Source organism: Mytilinidion resinicola (genome assembly GCF_010093595.1).
Source record: "Mytilinidion resinicola strain CBS 304.34 unplaced genomic scaffold BDZ99scaffold_21, whole genome shotgun sequence".
Lineage (NCBI taxonomy): Eukaryota > Fungi > Ascomycota > Dothideomycetes > Mytilinidiales > Mytilinidiaceae > Mytilinidion > Mytilinidion resinicola.
In genome coordinates this window covers 269,379-292,554 of record NW_022985457.1, presented here as the reverse complement: position 1 = coordinate 292,554, position 23,176 = coordinate 269,379, and the positions used below count along the sequence as shown (strand labels likewise).

Here is a 23,176-nt window from a genome sequence, read left to right as displayed (position 1 = left end):
CCCGATTGGGCGGCGTATCAACGATCGAACTCTCCAATTGGTGGAAACCTCCTGAACGAAATGTTCCTAAAAATACCCACAGAATCCCATGTCTCCCGCAATGACTCAGCTTGCTGTCCCGTGCCGCACCATTCGACAAGGTTCTCGATCCTTGGGTTGCCTAACGTGTCTTCCTCGACGTTGAGTCTCCACAGTTTGGGGAAACAGCGGTGTTTGTTATGGGCAAACTGTAAGAGCCACTCGTAGGTCTAGGGTTTAAATGCTGCATTGGGTCCTCGGTACTGTCCCGGATATCCACGAATAGTTGACTGCTCGGAGGTGTGACATCGTGTTGCCTTGTAAGAAATCGGGTTCGAAGGGATAACCGGCAATCTGAATCCACAGCGTCCGAATATTTGGGAGTCTTTCTAGTAGCGCATTTGCCGGGCCATGTGCACCGGCCCCATAGTTGTGTCCGAAGATAATGTGAATCTCCCGCACGAAAGCCGCAAACTGTGGATTCTCGACAATAGTACGCTTGAGTAAGGCACAACTTGAGCCTCCTCCTTCCTCGTCCGAGATGGTAATCTCGATAGCTCGGAACATGTACCGTGGTATTATTGCACTGAACCTGTGGCAGAGAAGCCTTAGTTCGGCTAAAAAGCTGGTCATGTTGGTGTTGGCTTCGTCATCATAGCCTGATTGAGTCCATTTGAATATTACATGCAAAATGTCATCATTGAGATCCGAGAATTGAGTCATCGTTGTAAGGAGCGGCGATTCAAAGACGGTGCTGAGATTCGTAGAAGGGTAATGCATGAAAGAAGGTATAGAGAAAGGAACGTTGGATCTTGCGACGACGGCGGCACAGTTTGTGCACAATCTGTCACGTGTCATTTTTGGTAAGATCGTGCTATGCAAGACCTTGCAAGGCGTTTTGTGATAATAGTGTTTGAGAAGAAAAGTTAACCCATAGGAACAGTAGTATGTGTTCATTACCGGGAACTGTGAACGAAGGGCGGAAGTAAAAGCTCACGTGATCTGAAAGACGCGCAGTGAAGAGCTTAGATCCTGGACAGCCTTGCACACCATAGCCAGAACGGAATTCTTTTTATTCTATTCGGACCTTACGTGCACCTTCACATCTGGAGTTTCCCCCATACAAGCTTAATGGGGTTCGTAAACTACTAGCGTTCAAATATCGTATCCAAACTAATCGCGTACAATTACTTCACGCCGCTTGAATGCCTATACGCATGATGAATACTGGAAACGTGGCGTGAGTAATATCACAAGCTGAATCAAAATCGCTATTAACTACCATCAACAGGTCAGTTTCTTCATTAAACCTCCCTATAAGGCTTGATGAATCGCTGCGAAACGAGTCCAGCGACACCTCCACAAATGAGCTTCCCAGAGACAGTTCATGAGCCGGCACGTGCCCCACTAGCCTCGGTATAGGGCAATTGAAGCGAAGCACACCATTCTGAATCTAGCAAGGCTTCGTGGAAGCGAGGCTATTCATCAAGCGGCTCGCGATCACGTGACAGTCACTCATCCGCACCTGATATCCGCACCTCCGATTTTTACCCTCAACCCTCTCCCCACTCCCGCACGGCTAGGTCGGCCACTCCGACTTTGGTCATCTTCCAGACTCCAATCTTGCCGGTTTCGGGAAGATTATGCTCCGGTTTTCGCTCAACTTCAAGAAAACTCTCGGCATAAACGCCACCGTAGCGAGGTCTGGAAGCGCATTACGCTCCACGCTGAGCCGTCCATGCACCGAGTCAGCTTTCTCACTCTCACATGGGGCACGTCCGGGGCCAATGGCGGCATACCCAAGACGCGTTGACCTTCATGGGTGGCATACAGTCGAGGAAGAGTGAACCGTGAAATCTTCGCCGATTGCTCCCAATCGATTCCCATACGACACTTTCACTCACCGCAGCTGGCCTTACCAGTCTCCCAGACGGGTAGAATCCACCAGCCCACTCCTGCGACTCCTTTGACGGTGCCCGGCCGTCACAGTGGGTGGTGGTGACATGATACGATCTCGGAAGTCTTCAACCAACACTTCCGCACTAACGCGGAATGCCCGCAGCTGGCACTCTATCGGTCCTATTGAAACGCATTATTTGTCACCGCTCTTATGCTATTGCGGCCCAGTACTGGCGGGCAGCGTCTTGGAGGGCTACGGCTGGCCTCGTGCCACCGTAGACGAAAATTCAGACACTCGCTCTAGATACTGAGCGACTCCGTATTCTGCGAGCCTTCTCTATAAAAACTACCGTCAGGCGTCTAAGGGTGGCCTGGAGGGCTCTAGACTCCATCCGACCAAGCGACCGGGGAAGCAGAGTGTTCGCGTTGTGGCGAGCATCGGCCAAGTGAAGCTCGTGTCGATGAAGACATCCATCACCCGGGCGAAGTGCTGGCCCGCCTCCCTACTGGCCCTCCGGCTAGCAATCACGCACCTCAGACTGAAAGCGGAAAGTCCAGTGGACATGAGGGCAATGCTACCGTGGCCGTGACGAAGAAGCTCCCGAGATTTGCGTCATCCGGCGCCCATTTCGCCAGAGCGTCGACGAGTATCAAGGACGGAGGAGAGCCCCATCGCCGCACGAGCAGGGCTGCTGAAGTATGCATAGCACTACCACACGCAGCCCATGAAGTGGAGTTACTTCCCTTCGCACCCGCACACTGCCTCCCAGCGCCCGGTTCCGATGTCTACCTACCCGCTGTCCGGGGCAGCCGCCGTGCCACACGTTCTACACGGAGTGCAACACAGACACGGCATACAATGCTCCCCCATCAGGAGAAAAAGCACTCTTCCTCGCACGCAGAGAGTCTCGAATAGGGCTCCACCCCTTCCGCCCAGGACCCAAGGAGCCAGCGCACCAATCCCCGCCCTAAGACCCCAAACCTTGCATATGCACCCACGGCCTAGGTGCAGCAGGTCTCCCTACTCGCGCCAGCCCAAATCCTGCACGCTGAGGACCGCGCCCGGCAGCCCTCTGCGCGCCTCTCTCGCCCGCCCTTCGCCCAACCCCCCGGGGGGGGCACAATACCCAATAGCACCGCCAGCACTGCTGCCCTCACCCACCGGCCGTCAGCCAGGACGTGACGCACCGCGACCCACCCGGCCACCTCATTCGCTGCCCACAAGCGGCCGGCCGCGCTCGCACACAGCTCTGATCTCGGGACTCCCATCTCGCGCGCGTCAGGCTGCTGGCAGTCTGGTTACCTCGCCCGCTGCATTCTCCCCAGCATCCGCGACTCCTCACATGACGGCCGCGACCACCAGCAGTCGAGCGCACCTGCATGTAGTAAAAATCAACGTCGGCCCATGGGCTGCCACGGCCTCGGACGCTCGCCCGCACGCCGCACGCATTGCACACACGAGGCAGAGACTGTCAGGAGTAAGGCACGGAAGGGGTTTGGCATTATGGACTAATTGGCTGAGACTCTAATCGCTGTTGTTTTGGGGCTGCGCTTTGTTTACTGTGTTCATGCTTGCTGCGCCGAGGGCCGTGCTTCGACCGCCCTAGTGGTTGGTGCACAGCAAAACACGCGAGGCCCGGAAAAGGAGGCAAGCGAACGACAACAGATGGTCCTCTTGCATAACGGAGATGCCCACCTAACCTCACTCTCGTCCTTCGAGTCTGCCTTCAGGGCAGCTGCTGCCCGTTAGTGGATGATAGGGTTAGTTGCAATCTATCGGTGAGCGAGCATTGGCTCGGCAGTGCGGTATTTGCCTTCCTGATGCCAGGCAGACAGCGTCAGCGTGACGGCCGGAGTTCTGTTCTAGTCATCTCGCCACCGCAACGTCAAAGCGCTCACTCCATGCTCCTGCTCCGTCCATACGTAACGTCGAATGCGGCGGGGTAACCGGTGAGAGAGCGTCTGATCTTGCCGTGGAAATGCGAGCTTGTGACGCCTTCCTGCGGGTTGGGGGCAGGTAACCCCAGCCCGGACTGCAGTAACAGTGAGGCGGACCGGCGCTGAGAGTTTTGTCCGGCCCATTATTGATTGAAAGGAGGATACCCTGGAAGCGTAGTCTCCCCATAGATCAACCAAACGGTGTCCGCCACGTCAGAGGATCTCCGATGGGGCATGCTCCGGTCGAATCTAGCGTGGTTCTGCATCTCAAATGATTGCCTCGATATGCGATGGCGGACCAGGTGCCGCATGAACTTCGCACCAGCCTGTTATCTAAGAGCAAATGCTTGTCAGCCTGCATGCGAAGCTAGACCCTTCAACAATAGGCGGGACGCGGGTGAACCATGCCGTTGCGCGGGAATTTGATCAGCTGAATGATCACAGAACCGACCGCTCAATGCATCATGCATGTATGTACTCAGGCTAGTGAACCATGCAGACGGTACGTGGCATGACCGGACATCATCTCCTCGAGCGGGTTGCAGCGCCAGCAGATAAGGTGACTGGGCAGCGATGCCTACAGCCAGTGGGGAAGGGTCGAGAATGTTTGTGTCAGCCAAGGAACGCGGAGGATCCGTGTCGAGGAAGGCAAAGGGTGATCGAACGAAGTGGTATCCGTGGAGCTCGAGCCTACGTTTGATTAGCTGGGATGACAAGGGAGATTGACACAGACTCAGCACCGGCAAAGGCTGCTGGAATGCGCCACTTGGACGGCAAGGAATGAATTGCAAGTGAAGCAGCAACAAAAAATCAAACAACTCGAGCCGAGAGGCACGACAAATGTCTCCGGGCACTCTTGACCAATGCTTTGAGGGGAAATGACAGAATCCATGATCGGTGGGCGTGCGGTAACCGTCGTGTAGAGCACCCGCTTTTCAGTCCTCCCATGTTCCGAATTGATGAGGAGGATAACGTGTGAGGCGCCATTGTCCAATCGCTTGCCAGGAACGACCAACGAATGAAGAGGCTTCGGCATCGACCTGGAAGCACGTGACCAGATCTCGGTTCAACAACTTCAACACCCACCAGGGATGGGATGCCCAAAAACACCACAACAAAGCCCCCAAGGCGCCCGGAGTGCTTCGGCTGAAACGATCGGACAAGGACCATGAGGGATTTTCTCCTCGCGAGGAGAAATTACGCGTACGAGGAAGCCACGACGTCGGTGATCCCTAGCAGATGTGATATCTCTTTGCATAGCTGGAACGCCGGCCGCGGCCTAGGGTATCATTGCAGCCGGCCTCCATGGATCCTTTAGCGTCCTTCGAGAGGGATCCGTTGATCATGGCGATATTGTTGGACGCCAGCGAGTGGGGTAGCACCATGCCGACTCATGGACGGACGACGGCTACGTCCCTTGGTCCGCCGACGGCAACGAGCGGGAGCCAGACGTTGTCGAGCTTGTGATGGTCTCTCCGAGACTTTGAGGCATAAATAGCGGCGTCGGTGCCCTCAGGAGTCTCCTCCATCATCTCATCAGCTCCTGACTTTCTCAAAGCTCCACCAGATATCCAGCATCTTCGACCATTGTCCATCTTCTCCGACATCTAGAGCTCCTCCTGTCCAAGCTCTTCCTCATACCACGCTTGAGTAGACATCGATTGTCTCTCACCCAACCGCAGTGTAGGTCATGATGAGGTTCCTACTCTTGAAGTGACCCCTGAGGCTGATCTTTGCGAGCAGTGAAGTCCCTTGTCCAATCGTTCCGAACTACAAGCCCACTCAAGCAACCCGAGGTACGTTGATAAGACCTGTCAGCCAAGCGATTGTCCCATAGGGCTGACACAGACATTGCGCTAGAATCGCTCAGCCCTTGAAACATGTGCTTCTTCGATCAACACCGGTTCGTGTGTGGCGACTGGAAGTGGGGCCACTTCCGCCAGCACTGCAATCGGGAGTATCGCATCGGTGAAACGTGTGGCATGAAGCTCATCATGTCGACGGTCCCGGTGGGCCAGAAGTGCAAGCTGTGCGAGAAGATCGACACCAAGATGCGTCGCCGGGCCGCCGAGGTCGAGCGCATCAACCGATGGCAACGCGAGGGAAACAAGTTCCGTGCTTCCATTGACAAGTCGATGGAGATGATTCACGGTCTTGACGCCGAGATCTATGAGCTTGGGTGCGAGCGGAATAGGAGACTCCAGGGCATCGGCAGCCATGGCTAGGCGGGAGCGCGGGAACGGGTGTCGGAGTATTTTCGTTTCATGTACAACGTTTCGTTCTTCTGCAGTGACTTGGAGTCCACTCATTCTGGAACAGGGGAATTTGGATGATACGGAAAGATTGATGTTGGAAGGTGAAGGAGGAGCAAGGAAAGGGAGAGCGGTACCTCTTACAGTCGCTTGTTTCTCAAGTAGCTCTTCTGTCAGGTCTAATGATGCAACGATTTCAACTACCTCTATGATTGGCCGTGTTGTGAGAGCTGGGACGTAGCCGCTGAGCCGGTGATCGGGGGCTGAAGCCGTCCAATCCGTGACGGTCGCGTAGCCAAAATAGCAGTCCACAGATGATCGCGCACGGCCCCCACAGGAGGCAGCGAGGCGCCCGCTCTGGTGCCCAACGAGCCTGGCAGAGGATTGGAACGCAGTGCGCTATGTGTTGGGGGGTATGCTGCACTGTTCGCTGTCATCGGTGAGGGCGGGAAGGGGTGTGTTGTGGAGAAAAGTGCGGCGGGCGAGATGAGGAGAAGTCGTTTCGCTAAAAGTTCCTGTCACGTGGTGGCGCTAGGTCTGTTCTGGATTCCGCCGAGCTGTCCCCGATGGTCCTTGGCGCTCACCGCTTCATCTCCGGAGAACTTCCTCATTCTCAACGGCATCCCTCTTGTCTTCTCCCATCAATGCCGCGAGATAGGATGCAGCGCTGCGTATATAGCATCTGCGGCTATATAGACTGCATGGCAACGGTGGTATTGTGATGTCTTTCCTTCTGTGTCGCGCCTCCAAGTATGTCTTCATCGCTCTCTACCAGCGTGCTCCATCAAGATCGCGCTGTTCGGATCGTGGGTATGGTGTTGAGTGCGATTTTCGTTCATCCTAGAGTTGTGTCTTTCGCTTGGACAATATCCGTCATCGTTATCGAGCTTTGCCGTACCAGGTTTCGATGTCGTGCTGCGTTCGTGAGGGCTGGGTGGCTCGGTAGGTTCGCTTCCATCTCTTCATCTCTTCCCCTCTCAAAAGAAAGCGCAAGACGCCAAAGGATGGGAGCTCCTCTTAGACGACTCAAAGGAGCAATATCAACCCACAGGGCCAGCAAACTCATTCCACGCACTCTCTCCCACGTGGCGGTCTCTGACTGGTCTGCCCACCCCGTAGATCGCTCCGGTGTCCTCTCCGTCAACCTGGCCCGGCCCTACGTCTTCTGTTAGGATGCGAATCCCTCTACGATCTTGCTTTTTGTCGATGATCGTGATCTCGTGCTCGCCCTCATCTTACCTTTTTCCTTTTCCTCTCCCACCTGCTTGGTGTCTGGACGCGAGCGGCGGCCCTCCCTTTCTTTTAAAGTCTCAGCAACCCCAGCAGCCCAGCCCAACACAGCACATCTCATCTTCTGCAGTCCTCGGCGCTAACTTTGGCCATTGCATTTGACACCTCTGTACGACTTACTGCTGCCGAATCTATGACGTGTACAGGGAAGATGCCAGGTTCAGCGGCGGCGTGCAACCAATAGCCAGCGCGCAGCACCTTCCCTCTCCTCCACCCTCGACAGCGTCAATACGGGCGGCCATTATGCCAGGCGAATACACTCCCTTCACGTGTATTGGGGTGAGACTACATACCTCTCAAACCCTGTCAACGGCTGCCGTTGCCAATAGGACGTATTTGATACCCTTGTATTATTACACTCAAGGCCACCTGCAGAGACTTTCGCCCCACCATGCGTATGAATTGGGCGTACAGCTCTCTCCCATTACGAATATCTCTCCTTCTCACATCCGCGACGCGTTTCAGTCATTACGAGGACTCATTTCCCCAGCTGACCAATCAGAGCGAAGAAGAGAACAACCGTCCTTGTATGGACTGCAAGCCTACCGCCAACAACCCACAACTTCCAATACGCTCCCAAACGAACCACAAGCGCTTGCCTTGCATACAGAACATCCCAGCGGGTCTCAAAATCAATAGGCACACGTACTAGGCTTACCGCCAACAGCCCGACTCTCCACTGGTGACTACCAAACGAACCCAAGCGCTAGCGCTGCGTACAGAGCATTTCGGCACAATTCAAGCTGGTCAGAGCAAAGAGGCGCCGAATCGCTCTTCTACGGATTACGAGTCTACCGCCGACACCCCAGCTTCCACCGCCTGCTACCTAACGAACCCAGGCGCCCAGAGCGCATACAAACCTAGCGCGTCGAGAAACAACTCAGAAAACTCGAAAATGAACATCTGATGTCGCCTTTACAGTCTGCAAGCTGACCACCAAAAAGCTAACGAAGAACAACGACTTCTACCAGCATTGCCACAGTACAATGCGACCAACGCGTCTTACCGGTACCGGCTGACTTCCACCAATAACTACCCAGCAATCCCCCAGGCGCCCACTCCAATATACACAGCATCCCAGCGTGCCTCAAAGCAGGCCAAGATAGCACATGGTTTCCAACGTGCGTCAAAAGGAACTCAGGCGCCCGCACTGCATCCATCGCACCCAGCGCGTCTCAAAACAAGTCAAGAAGCACAACAATTCCATTATGCTACCGCAGCCCCACAACCTCCACCACTCATTGTCCCGAAACCCCCCAGGCGCCAGCACCGACACACCTAACAACCAGCGCGTGGAGAAACAGCGCGAAAAACAACGAATCCAGGCTAATGATGCTGTGAAAAAACTAAGGAAATCCCGCAACGAAGCCGCCACCAACTCCCATCCCTGATCTCGCTCCCCCACCCACCCCCACGTTTTACCTCGACCCATCCTACCTCCTTTTCATTCGCTCGTCCATTCGGTTGTCCACCGGCTCGGCTCGTTCCGTCCCGTACCCTCCCGCCGCTTACCCCCCATACTCCCCCCTAATCCGCAACCAACTGCACTCCATCCAGCTCCACCGCAACCCTCCCATCCGCATCCAAACTACCTCTACACGCTACCGTGATAACAAAGTCCACACTGGCCCCCTCGGCCCCGTGCCCGCTTTCAAAAACCGCCCGACTCGTTTCCCAAAGTATCGCCGACTCCGCAGTCGGCTGCACACTCAGCACCACCTCGCTCCCCACCTTAAACGCCACCGTACACGCCCCATTCTTCGGCGCCTGCCGGTAACTCGCATAGAGGCTGTATGTCGTATCCGGGCACAGCGTCACAGGCTGATACACGTCCAGAGTCGCGTTCGACGTCGTGCTAGTCACGCGCGCGACGTACGAGCCGTTCAACCCGGGTGCCCCGCGGCGGCGGAAGGAAGTGAGGTAGGCGTCCGGGCCCTTGGGCACGGAGTCCCAGCCGAGCGGGATGAAGCGGGCGTCGGGCTGCTCGAAGTCGCTGTTGAAGAGGGCGTTGGTGCTCTTACTGTCGCAGGCCTGGTTGATCTGGTCGTTGGTGGCGGTTTGGCCGAGGGCGCGGCGGAAGGCCAGGGCCGCGGAGGCGGAGGCGGAGGCGAGGGAGGCGAGGTAGGCGGTTGTGTATTGGGCTGGTGCGGTGGGGACGGGGAAGATGGGGGTGGAGGAGCAGGAGGCGCTGGCGGTGTGAGTGATGTAGGTTATGATGGTTTGTGTTTCGACCCAGGGGGAGGTAGTGGGGCAAACGCTGGCACCAGTGCCGGTGGGAAAGGAGGTTGTGGCATTTGCGGAGGGGAGAGAGGGTGTTGGGGGAGATGCTGATGTGCCGGTTCCGAGGGGAGCGGTTGAGTTAGTAGATTCGGTTGGGATGCTGAGTGATGCCGACGCCGTCGTTATAGTCGTGCCAGGGCTGGTCGAGTTGGCGGATTCCGTAGGTACCGTAAGTGAGGCTGATATTGGAGCTGTCCCGGCACCGATGGGGAAGGTTGAGTTCGCAGACTCTGTAGGTACCTCAAGAGAAGCTGTCGATGGGCCCGTTCCTGTGCTGAGCGGGATCGAAGAATTCTCAGATTCAGTAGGGACCAGGAGAGAGGCTGATGTTACCGCAGTGCCAGTCCCTAGAGGCAGTGTTGAGTTCAGCGAAGGTGAGTAGGTCGGGAATCCTTCAGAAGGTATTAGAGAACTCGTTCCAGTCCCCAAAATTAACGTTGAGTTAAACAACTCTGTTAGCACTAATGCAGAAGGAGCGGAGGCAGTGCCCGTGATCAAAGTGAAATTCAGCAATTCGGTGGGAGCGAAAGACGGCGCAGATCCAGTGCTCAACACGAATGTAGTAGTGACCAGCTCTGTCAAGACAGAAGTTACAGTTCCTAGGATTGTCGAGTTTACGATAGCTGTAGGGACGACGCCCGTTGATCCAGTCCCTAGCCACGGTCCCTCCGAATCGCTAAATCCAAAGTCCGTGGAAGGAGACGTGGTGGGAGCCGGGAATGTCGCATTCGAGGAAGCCGAAGCAGGTGTTACTGATATCAGCTCAGATATCGTCGAGTTTGCCAATACGGGTGGCAATCCGCTCGAGACTCCAGTTCCGCCCAGAATGGTCGACCGGCTCCTTGATTGGTGACCATTTCGGCCACCCTCGTCGTTGCTGAAGTCAAAGGTATCTGTGGTATCCGTAGAAGTCGAGCCATTGACGCTGGCCGATGGCATGAGACTCTGTGGGGCAGTAGTAAGTGGAATGCTTGATTGTGGAGTGCCGCCGTATGAAGGGAATACTGGTGACAGCACGGTCTGTACTGAGGTCACAGTCTCCACTATAGTCTGATTGACGATCGTAGTAGTTCCATTTGACGGTATTGGGAACGGTGCCGACGTGGATGGAATGATGCCGCTCGATCCAGTCTCGTTCATGACTGTCGTTACCCCAGATACGATAGAGGTGAAGCCTGCGGAGATGACGGTACTTGACACAAATGTCTCGTTGGCCGAAGGCAAGCTTCCAGTACCCGAGATTACGCTGGAGAAAGCCGAAATCAGAGTCGACACAGCTGTGGACACATTCAAGGCTGTTGCAACTCCACTGGACGGACTACCAATGGAACGGGGAGCAGCTGGGAGAATGACGCCCTCTCCTCCAGTCGAGTTTGCCGTAAAGAACGAGCCCGACGTGGTGCTTGAGAAAACCCCGCTGACTATTGCTACTACAGTAGACTCATTCAAGGCTACTGTTGGCCCACTTGACGGGGCACTAGTCGAGGGAGATCCTGTTGGTGGAATGATACCCTCGCCTCCCGTTGAGTTGGCTGTGGAGAACGAGCCAGACGTGGCGAGAGAAAGCCCGCTGCTCAACGTCGCGACTATTGTAGAGCCATTCAAAGATGGTGTTGCTCCGCTCAAAAGACTGCTGACAGAGGGAGAGCCAGTTGGCGGAATGATACCCTCTCCTCCCGCTGAGTTTGCAGTGAAAACGGATCCCGAAGCCGCCGTCGAGAAGACTCCACTAATTACTGATGTTTTAGTGGGTGGGATGATGCCCTCTCCTCCGGTAGAATTCGCAGTGAAGAATGAGCCTGAAGTAGTAGTCGAGAAGCCGCTGCTCACGACAGATGTCGCAGCACCAGTCGGAGGAATAACGCCTTCGCCTCCTGTCGAGTTCGCAGTGAAGAACGACCCCGACTCAGCGCTCGAGGACCCACCGCTCGCGACTGATGACAGCAGGATCTCGCTGATAGCAGTCGACACAGCAGGAGCTGTTCCGGTAGGGCTCAACGCCGTTTCGTTTGAAGAGATCGAAAAAATGATTGAGCCAGTAGCATGCAGCCGTGTGCGGGATTCACGTTCCTTTCTACCTCTTCCTCTAGCGACAACTGTCTTCTTTACGGGAGTGGGAAAACGTATGACACAAAGGATGGGGCCATCACTGGGGTTCTTCTCAATGTGCTTGGTACTGGGAATGGTACAACTTGTGCTATTGAAACCCCAGCAAGTGCAAATAGCTCTATCGATGTTGCTTCACTCAAGTCCGTCCTTATTAATAGCCTTCCGACCATCTCACTGCCCCCTCTTGTCTTTTCTACGGGCCACGCAGCGGCGACCTCCTACTATACGTCTGCTCGCTCCACAGATACCGCAGGATTTGTCCATTGGCATTGGGAAGAATATTACAACGCCACGAGTGACTGGTATATCGAGTACGCCACTGCATATTCCTGCACATATGTCCAAACTCAGACCATAATCACCCCTTCCGTGACAACCAGAGTAGTGGAATCAAACATAACGTCAGTCATCGTTGGCGCCACCACAATCATCAACGGTTTCACCACCACAATCATCTCAGGAGGATCTACTACCATTATTATCGGCCGTGAGGGCAGCGGTGGCTCAACACCATTACCTGCCATCATTAGTGGCACGATTGCATCCACGTCTGGTGCTGCTGCTACCTCGACTCCTGCTTCTCAAGGTGGAATTCTAGCCGTATCTTCGGCTACTCCCACAGCGGTACCAAGCGAAACTGGCGGCGCTAGCTTTGGCCTTGGGAACTTGACCTCCCTTGCCTTCAGCACCGGAGTGATTATTGGTAGCGACAGTACAGCCATTTCTGGTACATTTGCGACCGCTAATTCTACCGGCGGGGCTGGAATAGAGAGCCCAAGTGCATCCATTTCGGCGCCATCTAACCAAACTTTGGAAACTACCTTTACTAGTCTGCAAGTTGTCACGATCACGAACGTCATCTCAGGCTATACGCAGATAATTGTGTCTACAGGCGGAGGCGGTATCGAGACTCTGAGTCCTTCGTTCAGTCTCCTGGCAAACGCTACCTCCGAGATCGTTATATCCTCAGTCGTGAGTGGCGGGGTTTCCAGCGCTGTATCTGGTGCAAAATTCACGGCAAATTCCACAGGGGGCGAAGGTATAATTTCTCCAACAGGTGCTCCTAGTACTGTGCTCTCAGCCTGGAAAGTTTGCATCCACATATGAGCATTCGGCTGCGCAATCGTCTTGATTGGAAGTGGTGAGAGTAATGAATGGGGTTGCCCCGATCAATTCGGTATTGCACATGAGCAGATATTCCAGCATCTTGCCTCCAATAAAGTTGGCGATCTTCTTGTTGTCATCTTCAGGACAAGAAAACGAAATGGCGGTTGCAGTGGGCAAGACGGAAGTGCTTGAGCTCACTACCGATGAGGCAAGACCTGATGATGTGCTATACAATGTCGTCACTGACAGCGGCGTGCTGGATGGTATGGTAGCATTATCGGTAGATACGAAGGAAGTAGCCGGCGCCGAAGTATTCGAGAATGATGAGAACCCGGTTAAGGACGTTGCTGGCGTCAAAGCCGATACGGTCGAGGTAGTCGTCACTGTCTCGGTTTTCGTGAATTTTGAGGTGACTACTTCCCGATCATAGGCGTACAAGGTGGTCGTCTACGATAATTAGGGCTGATCAAATTTTCTGAATATTGCACTTACAAAAGTGGGTGCTGTATAGATACTAGTCTCGGTCGCTGTTGGAGCAACATTCAAGCAGGTGCAAGCAGTACTAAGAGCCGTGTCCATGGACGACATCTGGCTGTTTGTTGGCGATGGGGCAGGGGTGCCAGCTACGACGGCCGAAACAGTAGAGTCGAGTTCAGCTTTTGCTTCAGCTCGAAGCGCATTTCTCTCTCGCTTCCTTGCCGGGAAAATTGTTGAAAAGGCGGTCTCGGTGACAGTCTGGGTCGTTGTAGTCCGAGTCGTAGTGGGTATGGTGTTCCACTGACTTCCCGTCACTGTTGTTACGGTCCTGAAAGATGTCAGTTCGGATCGATGATAGAAAGTGAGGAGAGCAGTACACTAGTGGCGTGGTCTCAGCGGTCACGGTCGTAGGACTCAATCCAAGCCATATGTTACAGAATTTCTGGGCCGTATCCTTATCTACCGATTTATCGAGATATGTAAATTCATCGTCCAGGACGCAGAGCAGTTGTCACTTGCCGAACAGATGATCTTGAGCACGGTCGATTAGGCGAGTCCCTCTCGAGAGTTCTCGAACCTCGATTAGCTCCGCAGCGCCCTCCCTCGGGCTGGTAACACGCGCGTGGGCTAGAGAAAAGGAAAGTGCAAAGGCCGAAGCCAGAAACGAGGGACGAGTAAAGTACATGGCTGAGCAATTGCGATAAGGGTGGCTGCTCCAGCCAAATGAGAAAAACGAATGGTGATGTCCAAAGAGGCAGGGACAGGAATTTCAAGCACCGCATGATTTCATAAAGGGACATTGATTGAAACCTCATAATTTACCGCGTTAGGAGGCCGGTTACCAGCAACGACCAGAACGGTCCTCCAATGTGCCTTGCAGAGACATGGACGGTCCGAGACTGACAGCAGTGCCACAAGACTGGGAACATCGTCGCGTGTCGGCGGGCTTGTGGGCAAGAATGACCTTGCGTGAAACCAGCCCCGAGATTTTCATGAAGCTCAGGTCCAGGTGGTAGTTGATGAGCTTGGCAGACAATGCTGGTGGTGGACCATACCATTCTTGGAACTAAGGAGGCATGCATAGGGCCCTGAGCTGCTAGACACGCCCCTTGCCTCGCAGTTCTCCAGCACATGGCAATCGCCTTGCATTCTGGAGCACCACGTCCATATTTCATAGCCAGAAAGGGTTATCTTATTGGATCAGCCGTCGCGTCAACCAGACGCGATGCGCGATGCGGGCAATGGAGGTGCACCTTGGCGGAACGTGGAGAGACATGGAGATACAACATGACGGCGCAACACGGAGGAGAAAGAAATGAAGCTGTAGACTGTGATATCAAGGCGAGCGTGAATATCGATATATTGTTTTGAAGCGGCGAAAACAGTATGAGATTATGATTCGCTATGGGATACAGGAATACACCAGTCTTGAGACGCAAGCAGCCACGACTCGGACGGCATCAATGCCAGCCAACAACTCACGCGAGAATGGAATGGTTTCAGGGTGCCGTAGCGTGGAGATGGCAGATGGTGATGCCGGATAGAGTGAAGTGTGAGGTTGATGTCCCTGAGCAGATCCTGGCGGGAGAGAAACGGGCGTGCATGCAAGCGAGTTTTTTGGCAAGCCCGCCACCGCCGGGAAAGCTCCACAACACCAACCTCCTCCGGTCAATTCACCCAAACACCACCCCCCAAGACACCGCCCAACTGCAATCCACACTCCACGGCTAGCATACCATCCTCTGCGCATTCCCTACAGCTCCCCCCCGCGCATGCAAGTACCTCCACGTCCGGCGCTCGCAGTCTCGCTCGCCGCCGCGCCGACCTGAGCTTACCGTCTGGCGATGGGCATCTGCTCGTCCTGCATCGGACGACGGGCCTCGCAGTCTGATGTACGTCCTGCTCGCTCTCGTGTCTCTGCCCTCTGCACCGCCTGTAGCCCTGCAACGTGCTAACTCTCTCCCTTGCCGCAGCGGTCTGACAGCTCTCACCTCCTCATCGACCCGTACCAGCCTCACTATGGTAGCATGCACACATCAGGCCCGCATGGCAGGCCTCAGCCGGATCCGGAGGAGATACGGCGCCAGCGCGACACGTTAGAACGGATATGCGCCCAGACGTCCGAGTGCGTCTCCTCCCTCTGTTCGCTCGCCCCAGTCACTAATTTCCTATCCCTTGACAGCAAGCTGATCGACGTCTCACACTCGGCGTACACGGAGGAAGGGTCCAAGATGACCTCGGAGTACCCTCGCCTGTTCATGGAGCGCTTTCCGCCGCCAAAGGTTGCCGTCGATAGCAGACCTTCGTCCTCCGGCACTGGCGATGGAGAGCAGGACGAAGCAACCTGGCTCATGAATACAATTGGTGGCCGCGATGGAGAAGAACCTAGCTGGGACCGCGTCGAGCCCATCGATGGTGGTACCCTTACAGTGCAGTTCGACGAAGCACTCGGACTGGACAGAAGACAGGGAGGAAGGGCATGATGGCCGACTGCTAGGTCTCGCTTCACGCCTGTGGCCTCGCGAACATCACCTGAGGCCCAGACACATTGAGCATTCAGGTTTCCTTTGATACCCCGAGGTCGCACTACTTAATTTTCCTTCTCATTGCGATCATACTGAGCTATCATTTCAGGCGTTCGGTTCTTCTTTTGTCAGCGCTGAGCATTTTCCGGCGTCCTGCGTTGTTATGTCTCTGCAGGATAATTCTATCTGCACATCAGCCAATGGCATGCATCTGGTTATACTATTCCGTTATACCATTCCATACAAATAACACCATTCAGCAGAATTATCACAAGTCTCCAAGGAGATTGCATTCGTGCTACTTTGTCACTCGTACCTGAATCAAGACTTAGACATGAGGCTCCCGTATCCGACCTGTTTTTGGTGCGCCACAGTTACCATGTCTGAGATGACGGCTGTGCTCCCCTGCTGATCTTCCGAAAGAACATCTCGCTATCTAGGAGACGTCGATAGAGCATCTAGCCTGCTTTTCAGCGTGGTACCAACTTAAGTCAATTCTTCCGCCATCGGTAATGGTCCCAAGACATCAATACCCGATAGCGAACTTCACTTTAACACATCAGTAAGCTAAATTTAGCATATTTTTTCCATTTTTGTTATCCTAATCAACATTCTACAAGCGCAAACACACCGCCCAAGGGTTGAGCTCAACACCTACACAACTGTCTAACGTGTTACACAATGTCGTCTTAAAGATACGGCGAGCTGTACAACATGCCAACGGGTCCTACAACCAGACACTAGGAACGATTAGCGACTTCATACTGGGTCTCCTTCTCTGGTGTGTCTGAATTATACTCGAACAGGATGCAGGCGCGGCAAGCCATTATGGTTAGCGTCCATTGACATCAACGACACTGTTGAGATAATTGTACAATCGTTGGCATCTGGGACAGTTCATTGTCCAGAGGCAGAGCTTATAACCCTCTCACACGCTGCAGAAGAATCGATGTGGTGGCAACATCATCGCGAAATCTGTGTTTTATTAGTAGACCTCTCAAAACCATCACATATTCCCAAATGATCGATATCATATATCACACATCAGAACTCCCGCTAGTATCAGCCAAAAGCCGTCATATTATCGTTGCCCTATCCACATTCTGCCACTAGGTAGAGTAGGTAACAAACCGCCAACAAAGACACAAATTTACCGTTCAGAAAGCATGAAGCATCACTGTGCTGACCACCGAATCATTAACATCAACACAGCCGCAGTTGAATGAGAACCAGAATTTGACAAGCTTAGCCGAAAACATTCCCATAGCAGCTCAGCTCACCTAAGCTCAGAATCCAACACCATGGAAATGATGCCGATTTCGTAATCCAGAACTGCACATGCTCAGCCCAACACAACAGCACTAGACACATACTCCCCAACCTCTCTCTCACAAGCAGGTTCCGCGTGGGCGTAGCTAACCGACGCGGCGTCGCTTAGCCGTCTCCTTAGTCGTCTCTTGAGAAGCAGGCTGGCGCGTCTGAGGCTGAGCCCGAGGTAGATCTGCCGTAGTCGGAGCTGGGGCTGGAGCTGGGGCGGGAGCAGGAGCCGCGGTCGGCGCGCCCATTGCAGCATAGTATCTGTCACGCACAGCATTGCCAGCAGGCAGCTGAACATGGCACCCGAGTCCAGCAGGCTTAGACGGCGGCGCAATGGGCGGCTGCTGGTTCTGCGGTGCCGGAGTAACAGTCGCATTCGGCGGGATAGATCCAGCACGGAGGAAGCCAGGCGGAGCATAACCGGCAGGCAGCTGGCTATCGTTCCAGGGCCCAGTGTTCCTAGACAGCGGTGCTTGGTCCGGCAGTCCGTTCTGAGCATATGGGTGACGGTAGGCATATCCGCTCGGGTGGGCGTAGTCGTGCAAGTGGTAGTTAAGCCGCTGGGGCTGGTGCTGATCCTGTGGGACGTACCTGTATCCCCCCGGGAGATAGGGCTGCTGGGGAGCCTGGGGTAGGGCAGCAGCGCGGGGTGCAGGGCCCCAGATGTTATCTGCGATCTTGTGGGCCTTGCCGGTGAGGCGGCGGAGGAACTCGGCGCGCTGTGGTCGGTCCATGAATTGCAACATGTTGTTTATCTCGCCGAGGAAGACCTGCTGTGGGAGGACGGGGCCAGGGGTAGGAGCACGTTGGGGGGGGGCGGCTGTAAGAGTAGGATCACCATGAGAAACGGCGATGGCAGGGGTAGGAGCATGCTGGGGGGCGGCGGTCGTGGGGGCCTCTGGCGGAGCTTGTGTAGCCGCGCGAGCGTGCTGAGAACGAACCAAGGCAACAAACTGCTGGGCCTCTAGCTCGTTACGTGGGGCGACAGGGTTGCCATTCTCTTGCAAGGGCCAGCCCTTCGGAATCGGATAAGGAAACCTTTGGGGTGTGTTCTCGCTTCCAACGGTTGGGTTGTTGTTGGTGAAAGCAAGGACCTTCTTCGCAGCCTCTTCAATCTTCTTCTTGACTTCCGTAGCACGCGGCATCGGACGTGCACCGCTGATCTTGTTCGGAACCGCAATTTCAGCGGGAAGAGAAGGAATCGCTCGATCCATGGGCGATTGGCCAGGGGTGTAGCCTGCCATGAAGGCGTCGACGCTATCAATGGGGGGATAATGAGGACGTTCAATGGTGCCCGGGTTAGCGCGAGTCGAGGTCGTGCTATTCGCCTGTGAATCATCCACGAGTGTAGCTCCACGCGTCTTGGGTGTCGTCTTCGGCTTGATGCGGCCAGTTTGTGCAGCGCCAGGTCGAGCAGGAGTTCCCTTGGATGGCTGGACGCCCACTAGTATGTCTTCTCCGTCCGTCTCTGTGTCTGCGTCTGCCTGAACGGTGCGAGCGGGTGCGAAGCGGCCGGAGAGGGTTGCCTTGGGCGTATACTTGTTTCCGCCATCTTCGGTCTCGGAGTCAGTCACCACCGTAGCGTGTTTGCCCTTCTGGGGTACAGAGACACCGCCGTTGCTCATGTCGGCGTCGGAGGGGGAAGATGAGGGAGATCGCGCACGGCGCTTTCCTTTGGCTTTAGTGGCTTTACCGGAGGACCTAGGTTCTGACGCATGTTGGACTGGCGCGGCGGGGGTTTTGGGCGGGTTTGTTGCGCTAGTAGATGCTTCGGTCTGGGACGTTGGAGCGTTTGTGCTTGAGGCTGGTGAAGCAGGGGGAGCAGCTTCTAGGGAAGCGGCCTTCGGGGAAGCTGATGTGGAGGCGACCGGCGGCGCTGGGTCCGGAGGCGTAGCTGTGGCCGAAGTTGTAGCCTCAACTCCCTCCATCTTTTCACCTTCATCACCCGCTTCGTCGTCGGTGGTGTCCTCGTCATAGCCGTGATCGAGCGCGGATGGGTTCCCGTCGAAGCAGGTGGTACAAACTTGGAAGCTACACGTCTTGCAACGACGAATGATATCCCTATTGCGGTCCTCACAGCAATCGCACTTGGTAGTATGGATAGTGAGCTCCTCGAACACCCTGTGCTTGAGAGGATCCTTGGTCATTGTGACGGTGGTGGACTCGGGTCCGGAGGTTGGTAGGGTTGTACCTGTTGTGGGAGGTTTGTGAACGAGCGTGGTGGGATGGCGATGTGGTGGTGTTGTGTTGATCGAGGAGAAAGTTTGCCGACCACTCGAGAGCTGGTTTAAGTACGCCTGTCGACGTCAAAGAATGGGGGAGACAGGAGGTGAATCTTCTGGATGGGATTTCCTTCGCCTGCTCGTCTTCACTTGTCCCTCAAGTAGACGTGTCACCAGCGAGAGAGGTGGGCGTTGCCGATGGCGAGCTTGCGTCGTTCGTGGATTGTGAGTGAATCGTCGGCTGAGTCGCCTGATAGAGCTAATCGATAGGATGCCGGCACCAAGCGGCCTGCCACATGTTCGGGCAGAGCAAAAGTAACGGTGATGGTAAGGCTGGAGACTAGTCCGCTTAAGCTCGGATTCGAGAGGTTTGAGAGTCACCATTGGCCATTGCGTTGGCGCCATGACCGCGCTCGCCGCCAGTGCATCGACATCTCCGACCACATGCGCAAGAATGGAAACGCTGAGAAAGACAAAGGAATGAAAGTATGATTTTAATACTCGTCTAGCGGATTCTAATGACGCTGTGCTGTGTACTATTAGGCGCCCTTCCGGTAGTGGTAGACTCCCCACGGTCGTACTTCCTTCAAACCAACTTCAAACACGTGAATGAGACATAAGATCACGGTCAGCGGGCGTCCCTCTACCTACCTAGGTTATTTCAAGATTAGGTCTGATAAGATAAGGACTTACTGGCAGATTTGTAAGTGCTTGAGAGACCTTGTGGCGTCGCAAGCAGCGGCATAGGAGCGCCCACAAGCTGTTAGCCCAGTACAACAAATACCCAGATATGACATTTAAGCGACACTTCTATAGCTCCGATAGCGATAGGACAGAGTTCTTTCGGGAACATTAGGCACCATTAGGACAAGACGGGAGTCAAGATATGGATGAAAGTTTGATATCTACTCTGCCAACAGCTTCGAAGATAGGAGTCTGAAATACCCAGCTGATAAACATAGCCAATGGGCATATAACGACTAGAAGAACCGATTTCTCGAGGGCTGGGGATTCCTCTAGAAATTAAAGATGAGTGTGTTTGACTACCTAGCTGGTCTAAAAGGGAACGCAAATCCGTGGCCACGCATCCAGCCGCGTTCTCATCATCGTCGTCAGAGAACTAAGTCTCTGATGGAACTCCCGGTGTTCAGTGATGCCTAGAAAACCTTCTTGGAGAACACGCGTCGTGGGCGTTGAAGACGAAGGGTCAAGGGGTACAAGGAAGACGGCGAAGGGAACATCTTTCCCCCGTGCTTTCAGGGATAGTTGTAATGCCACTTGTCCTTAGGCCTGGGCATCTGCAACCTCGACGCCGCAAGGACAGCTCAAGCCTCCATCCCCGAAACAGCGCAGGCTGCGAGATTCGCAGCTGAAAGCCGAGCCGGGGTAACACTGCACCGCTCGACAGGGTTCGTCATCGATCAAGATGCCCACCGAGGCCCACGCTCTTGGTGGCTGCTCCTACGAAACCTGCGGCGTTGCAGCTTGCGCAGAACGCTTTGAAGGCAGCCTGCGCTATATAGTCTCGCTCTTCCCTCGGTCTGTATTGGCAGCGCGTTGTTCTGAGACTTTTTAAACCTCCGCAGCCCCATTGCGGCGCTCCACAATCCTCGATTTCAGTCATGGCGCCTCAAAAGAAGTTACTTCTGCTCGACTCAGTCATCATTTCCTTCTTAGTAAATCGTTATGCCTCTACGTACAGTCTATGGGGTTCCTTTATCTGGACTGCGTCTGCTCTGTACACCTTTCAGCTTCTTGTGCTTGCGACTTACGAGATCGTTTTATACCCCCACTTCTTGAGCCCTCTACGACACATTCCGACACCACCAGTAAGACTTTCAGCCAAAGCACGCGTTCGTTACTAAGTCGTCAAGGGTGCCAATATCTTACTCGGCCACTTTCCCAGAATGTTCAAGGAGCCGACAGGATTCCCACAGCGCGAATGGATCGAAACCGTGCCAAATGAAGGCCTAATCAGATACACTACCTTGTGGAACGAGGAGCGCCTCTTGATTACCAGCCCGAAAGCCATGGCTGAAGTGCTGGTCCACAGGAACTACGACTTTATCAAGCCCTTGCGTTTCGTAGGTCTATAAGCTCCGCCAAGGCTGACTCCCTCTAACCAAGCCCCACAGCGCGAAGGATTGGGACGTGTTCTGGGCATCGGAGTTCTACTAGCTGAAGGCGAAGAGCACAAGGTAAAGGTTCATCCCATTTAGCCCATACAGCATAACCTAACTCGACCAGCGACAACGCAAGCTCTTGATGCCCGCGTTTGCTTTCCGCCACATCAAAGACCTCTACTCGGTGTTCTGGGAGAAATCACGCGAAATGGTTGTAGGAATTGATGCCTCCATCAAGAGTACTAATGCTTCAAGCGAGAAGCCTTCTAACGTGGTGGAATTCGGCAACTGGGCAAGTCGCGCAACCCTCGATATCATTGGGCTTGCCGGCCTAGGACGAGACTTCCACGCGCTTGATGACCCAGACAACGAACTGAATCAAACCTACCGTACAATCTTTACGTCAAATCGCCTGGCGCGGTTCATGCAGATATTGGGAAACTTTATCCCAATCTGGTTCCTGCGGCTACTACCGATGAAGCGAAACGAGGAGCTTTCAAACGCCGTCAAGCTCATCAAAAGCACCTGCTGGGACCTCGTTCGTACCAAGCGGCAGAGTGTAGAGAAGGGCGAGCGCACGGATTATGACATCCTGTCCGTCGCGCTTGAATCCGGAGGGTTCAGTGACGAAGATCTGGTCAACCAGCTCATGACTTTCCTTGCGGCCGGACACGAAACCACTGCATCGGCGTTGATGTGGGCGATCTATCTGCTTTGCACCAATCCCGACGTTCAGCAGAAGCTGCGGGATGAAATTAGGGGAGCCCTTCCCTCCGTCATGGACAAGAACGCAAAGGTGTCGTCGACTGACATCGACCACCTTGCGTACCTGAACGCGGTGATTAACGAGACAATGCGCGTGTATCCTCCTGTTCCTCTGACCCTCCGAGAGACGGCTCAAGACACCACCATCCTCGGGCAATTCGTACCAAAGGACACAATCATCATCATTTGCCCCTGGGCCGTCAATGCCAGCGAAAAGCTATGGGGCGCAGATGCCAAAGAATTCAAGCCCGAGCGTTGGATGGGTCCCGGCAAGGCCAACAGCGGCGGTGCAAGCTCGAACTTCGACTACCTGACCTTCCTCCACGGGCCAAGGAGCTGCATCGGCAAGGACTTTTCCAAGGCCGAGTTCGCGTGCTTGTTAGCAGCGGTGGTGGGCCACTTCGAGATGGAGCTTGATGACCCGGCACTGAAGGTGGACATTCAGAATGGTGTGACCGCCAAGCCGAAGGGTGGGCTTTTGGTGAAGTTCAAGGCCTTGGAGGGTTGGTAAGCTTCTAGGACAGGATTTTCATGGCATTGGCGGACTGGTTCAGCAATATGTCTTCTTAGTAATGTTCACAAGATATGATGATCCCAACTAGTGATACATGTACACTGCATCGTCATACATGCGGGGTTCCACTTATTTTTCACTGGAAATCCATACAGTCGAACAATGCTACGAATCTGCATGGATTCAAATTAATCGTTTTCCACAGTCTGGTATCTTTGTACCTTGCCAGGCCACTTTAGGCAACGGTTTGTCTGCCTCTCAAACGTGACAACTATCAAATTATACAGTTTTATGACGGCGCAAGAGCATTGAGAATTCATAATCATTTGTCCTGCACCTG

At 54.4% G+C, this 23,176-nt stretch overlaps 8 protein-coding genes across 8 annotated transcripts; 3 read left to right on the top strand and 5 right to left on the bottom strand.

The window, feature by feature from the left end:
• Positions 1-255: 255 nt before the first annotated feature.
• BDZ99DRAFT_525413 (uncharacterized protein) lies at positions 256-741 on the bottom strand (the record flags this gene model as incomplete). The annotated part of the gene is made up of 1 exon (XM_033725992.1): positions 256-741. The coding sequence occupies one exon, from the start codon at positions 739-741 to the stop codon at positions 256-258; it is 486 nt and encodes a 161-aa protein (XP_033571543.1).
• Positions 742-5,384: 4,643 nt separating this feature from the next.
• On the top strand, positions 5,385-6,314 carry BDZ99DRAFT_467269 (uncharacterized protein). The gene is made up of 3 exons (XM_033720985.1): positions 5,385-5,538; positions 5,599-5,651; positions 5,716-6,314. Exon 3 carries the CDS (start codon positions 5,736-5,738, stop codon positions 6,078-6,080), a length of 345 nt encoding a protein of 114 aa, XP_033571542.1. The 5' UTR covers positions 5,385-5,538; positions 5,599-5,651; positions 5,716-5,735; the 3' UTR covers positions 6,081-6,314.
• A 434-nt stretch (positions 6,315-6,748) lies between these two features.
• Positions 6,749-7,178, bottom strand: BDZ99DRAFT_467268 (uncharacterized protein). The gene has a single exon (XM_033720984.1). It carries the CDS (start codon positions 7,171-7,173, stop codon positions 6,943-6,945), a length of 231 nt encoding a protein of 76 aa, XP_033571541.1. The 5' UTR covers positions 7,174-7,178; the 3' UTR covers positions 6,749-6,942.
• Positions 7,179-12,863: 5,685 nt separating this feature from the next.
• Positions 12,864-14,545, bottom strand: BDZ99DRAFT_481051 (uncharacterized protein; the record flags this gene model as incomplete). Its single annotated transcript, XM_033722366.1, has 3 exons — positions 12,864-13,340; positions 13,386-13,698; positions 14,193-14,545. 3 exons carry the CDS (start codon positions 14,543-14,545, stop codon positions 12,864-12,866), a joined length of 1,143 nt encoding a protein of 380 aa, XP_033571540.1.
• Positions 14,546-14,703: 158 nt separating this feature from the next.
• On the bottom strand, positions 14,704-15,314 carry BDZ99DRAFT_147810 (uncharacterized protein). The gene has a single exon (XM_033712753.1). It carries the CDS (start codon positions 15,118-15,120, stop codon positions 14,773-14,775), a length of 348 nt encoding a protein of 115 aa, XP_033571539.1. The 5' UTR covers positions 15,121-15,314; the 3' UTR covers positions 14,704-14,772.
• BDZ99DRAFT_525409 (uncharacterized protein) lies at positions 15,215-15,853 on the top strand (the record flags this gene model as incomplete). Its single annotated transcript, XM_033725991.1, has 3 exons — positions 15,215-15,262; positions 15,344-15,495; positions 15,553-15,853. The coding sequence occupies 3 exons, from the start codon at positions 15,215-15,217 to the stop codon at positions 15,851-15,853; spliced, it is 501 nt and encodes a 166-aa protein (XP_033571538.1).
• A 1,122-nt stretch (positions 15,854-16,975) lies between these two features.
• Positions 16,976-19,359, bottom strand: BDZ99DRAFT_575225 (uncharacterized protein; the record flags this gene model as incomplete). Its single annotated transcript, XM_033728446.1, has 1 exon — positions 16,976-19,359. One exon carries the CDS (start codon positions 19,357-19,359, stop codon positions 17,311-17,313), a length of 2,049 nt encoding a protein of 682 aa, XP_033571537.1. The 3' UTR covers positions 16,976-17,310.
• A 1,545-nt stretch (positions 19,360-20,904) lies between these two features.
• BDZ99DRAFT_425344 (cytochrome P450) lies at positions 20,905-23,039 on the top strand. Its single transcript, XM_033717086.1, has 4 exons — positions 20,905-21,263; positions 21,309-21,518; positions 21,570-21,632; positions 21,682-23,039. The coding sequence occupies exons 1-4, from the start codon at positions 21,057-21,059 to the stop codon at positions 22,831-22,833; spliced, it is 1,632 nt and encodes a 543-aa protein (XP_033571536.1). The 5' UTR covers positions 20,905-21,056; the 3' UTR covers positions 22,834-23,039.
• Positions 23,040-23,176: the final 137 nt, after the last annotated feature.

What these genes read in the sequence shown, in the direction of transcription:
- BDZ99DRAFT_467269 (XM_033720985.1), top strand. Translation starts at nt 5,736, where the DNA reads ATGTGCTTCTTCGATCAACACCGGTTCGTGTGTGGCGACTGGAAGTGG.
- BDZ99DRAFT_467268 (XM_033720984.1), bottom strand. Translation starts at nt 7,173, where the DNA reads ATGAGTTTGCTGGCCCTGTGGGTTGATATTGCTCCTTTGAGTCGTCTA.
- BDZ99DRAFT_147810 (XM_033712753.1), bottom strand. Translation starts at nt 15,120, where the DNA reads ATGCGCAGAGGATGGTATGCTAGCCGTGGAGTGTGGATTGCAGTTGGG.
- BDZ99DRAFT_425344 (XM_033717086.1), top strand. Translation starts at nt 21,057, where the DNA reads ATGGCGCCTCAAAAGAAGTTACTTCTGCTCGACTCAGTCATCATTTCC. An exon ending in GACACATTCCGACACCACCA is followed by an intron (nt 21,264 to 21,308) that starts GTAAGACTTTCA and finishes TAAGTCGTCAAG; the next exon opens with GGTGCCAATATCTTACTCGG. An exon ending in CTGAAGGCGAAGAGCACAAG is followed by an intron (nt 21,633 to 21,681) that starts GTAAAGGTTCAT and finishes TAACTCGACCAG; the next exon opens with CGACAACGCAAGCTCTTGAT.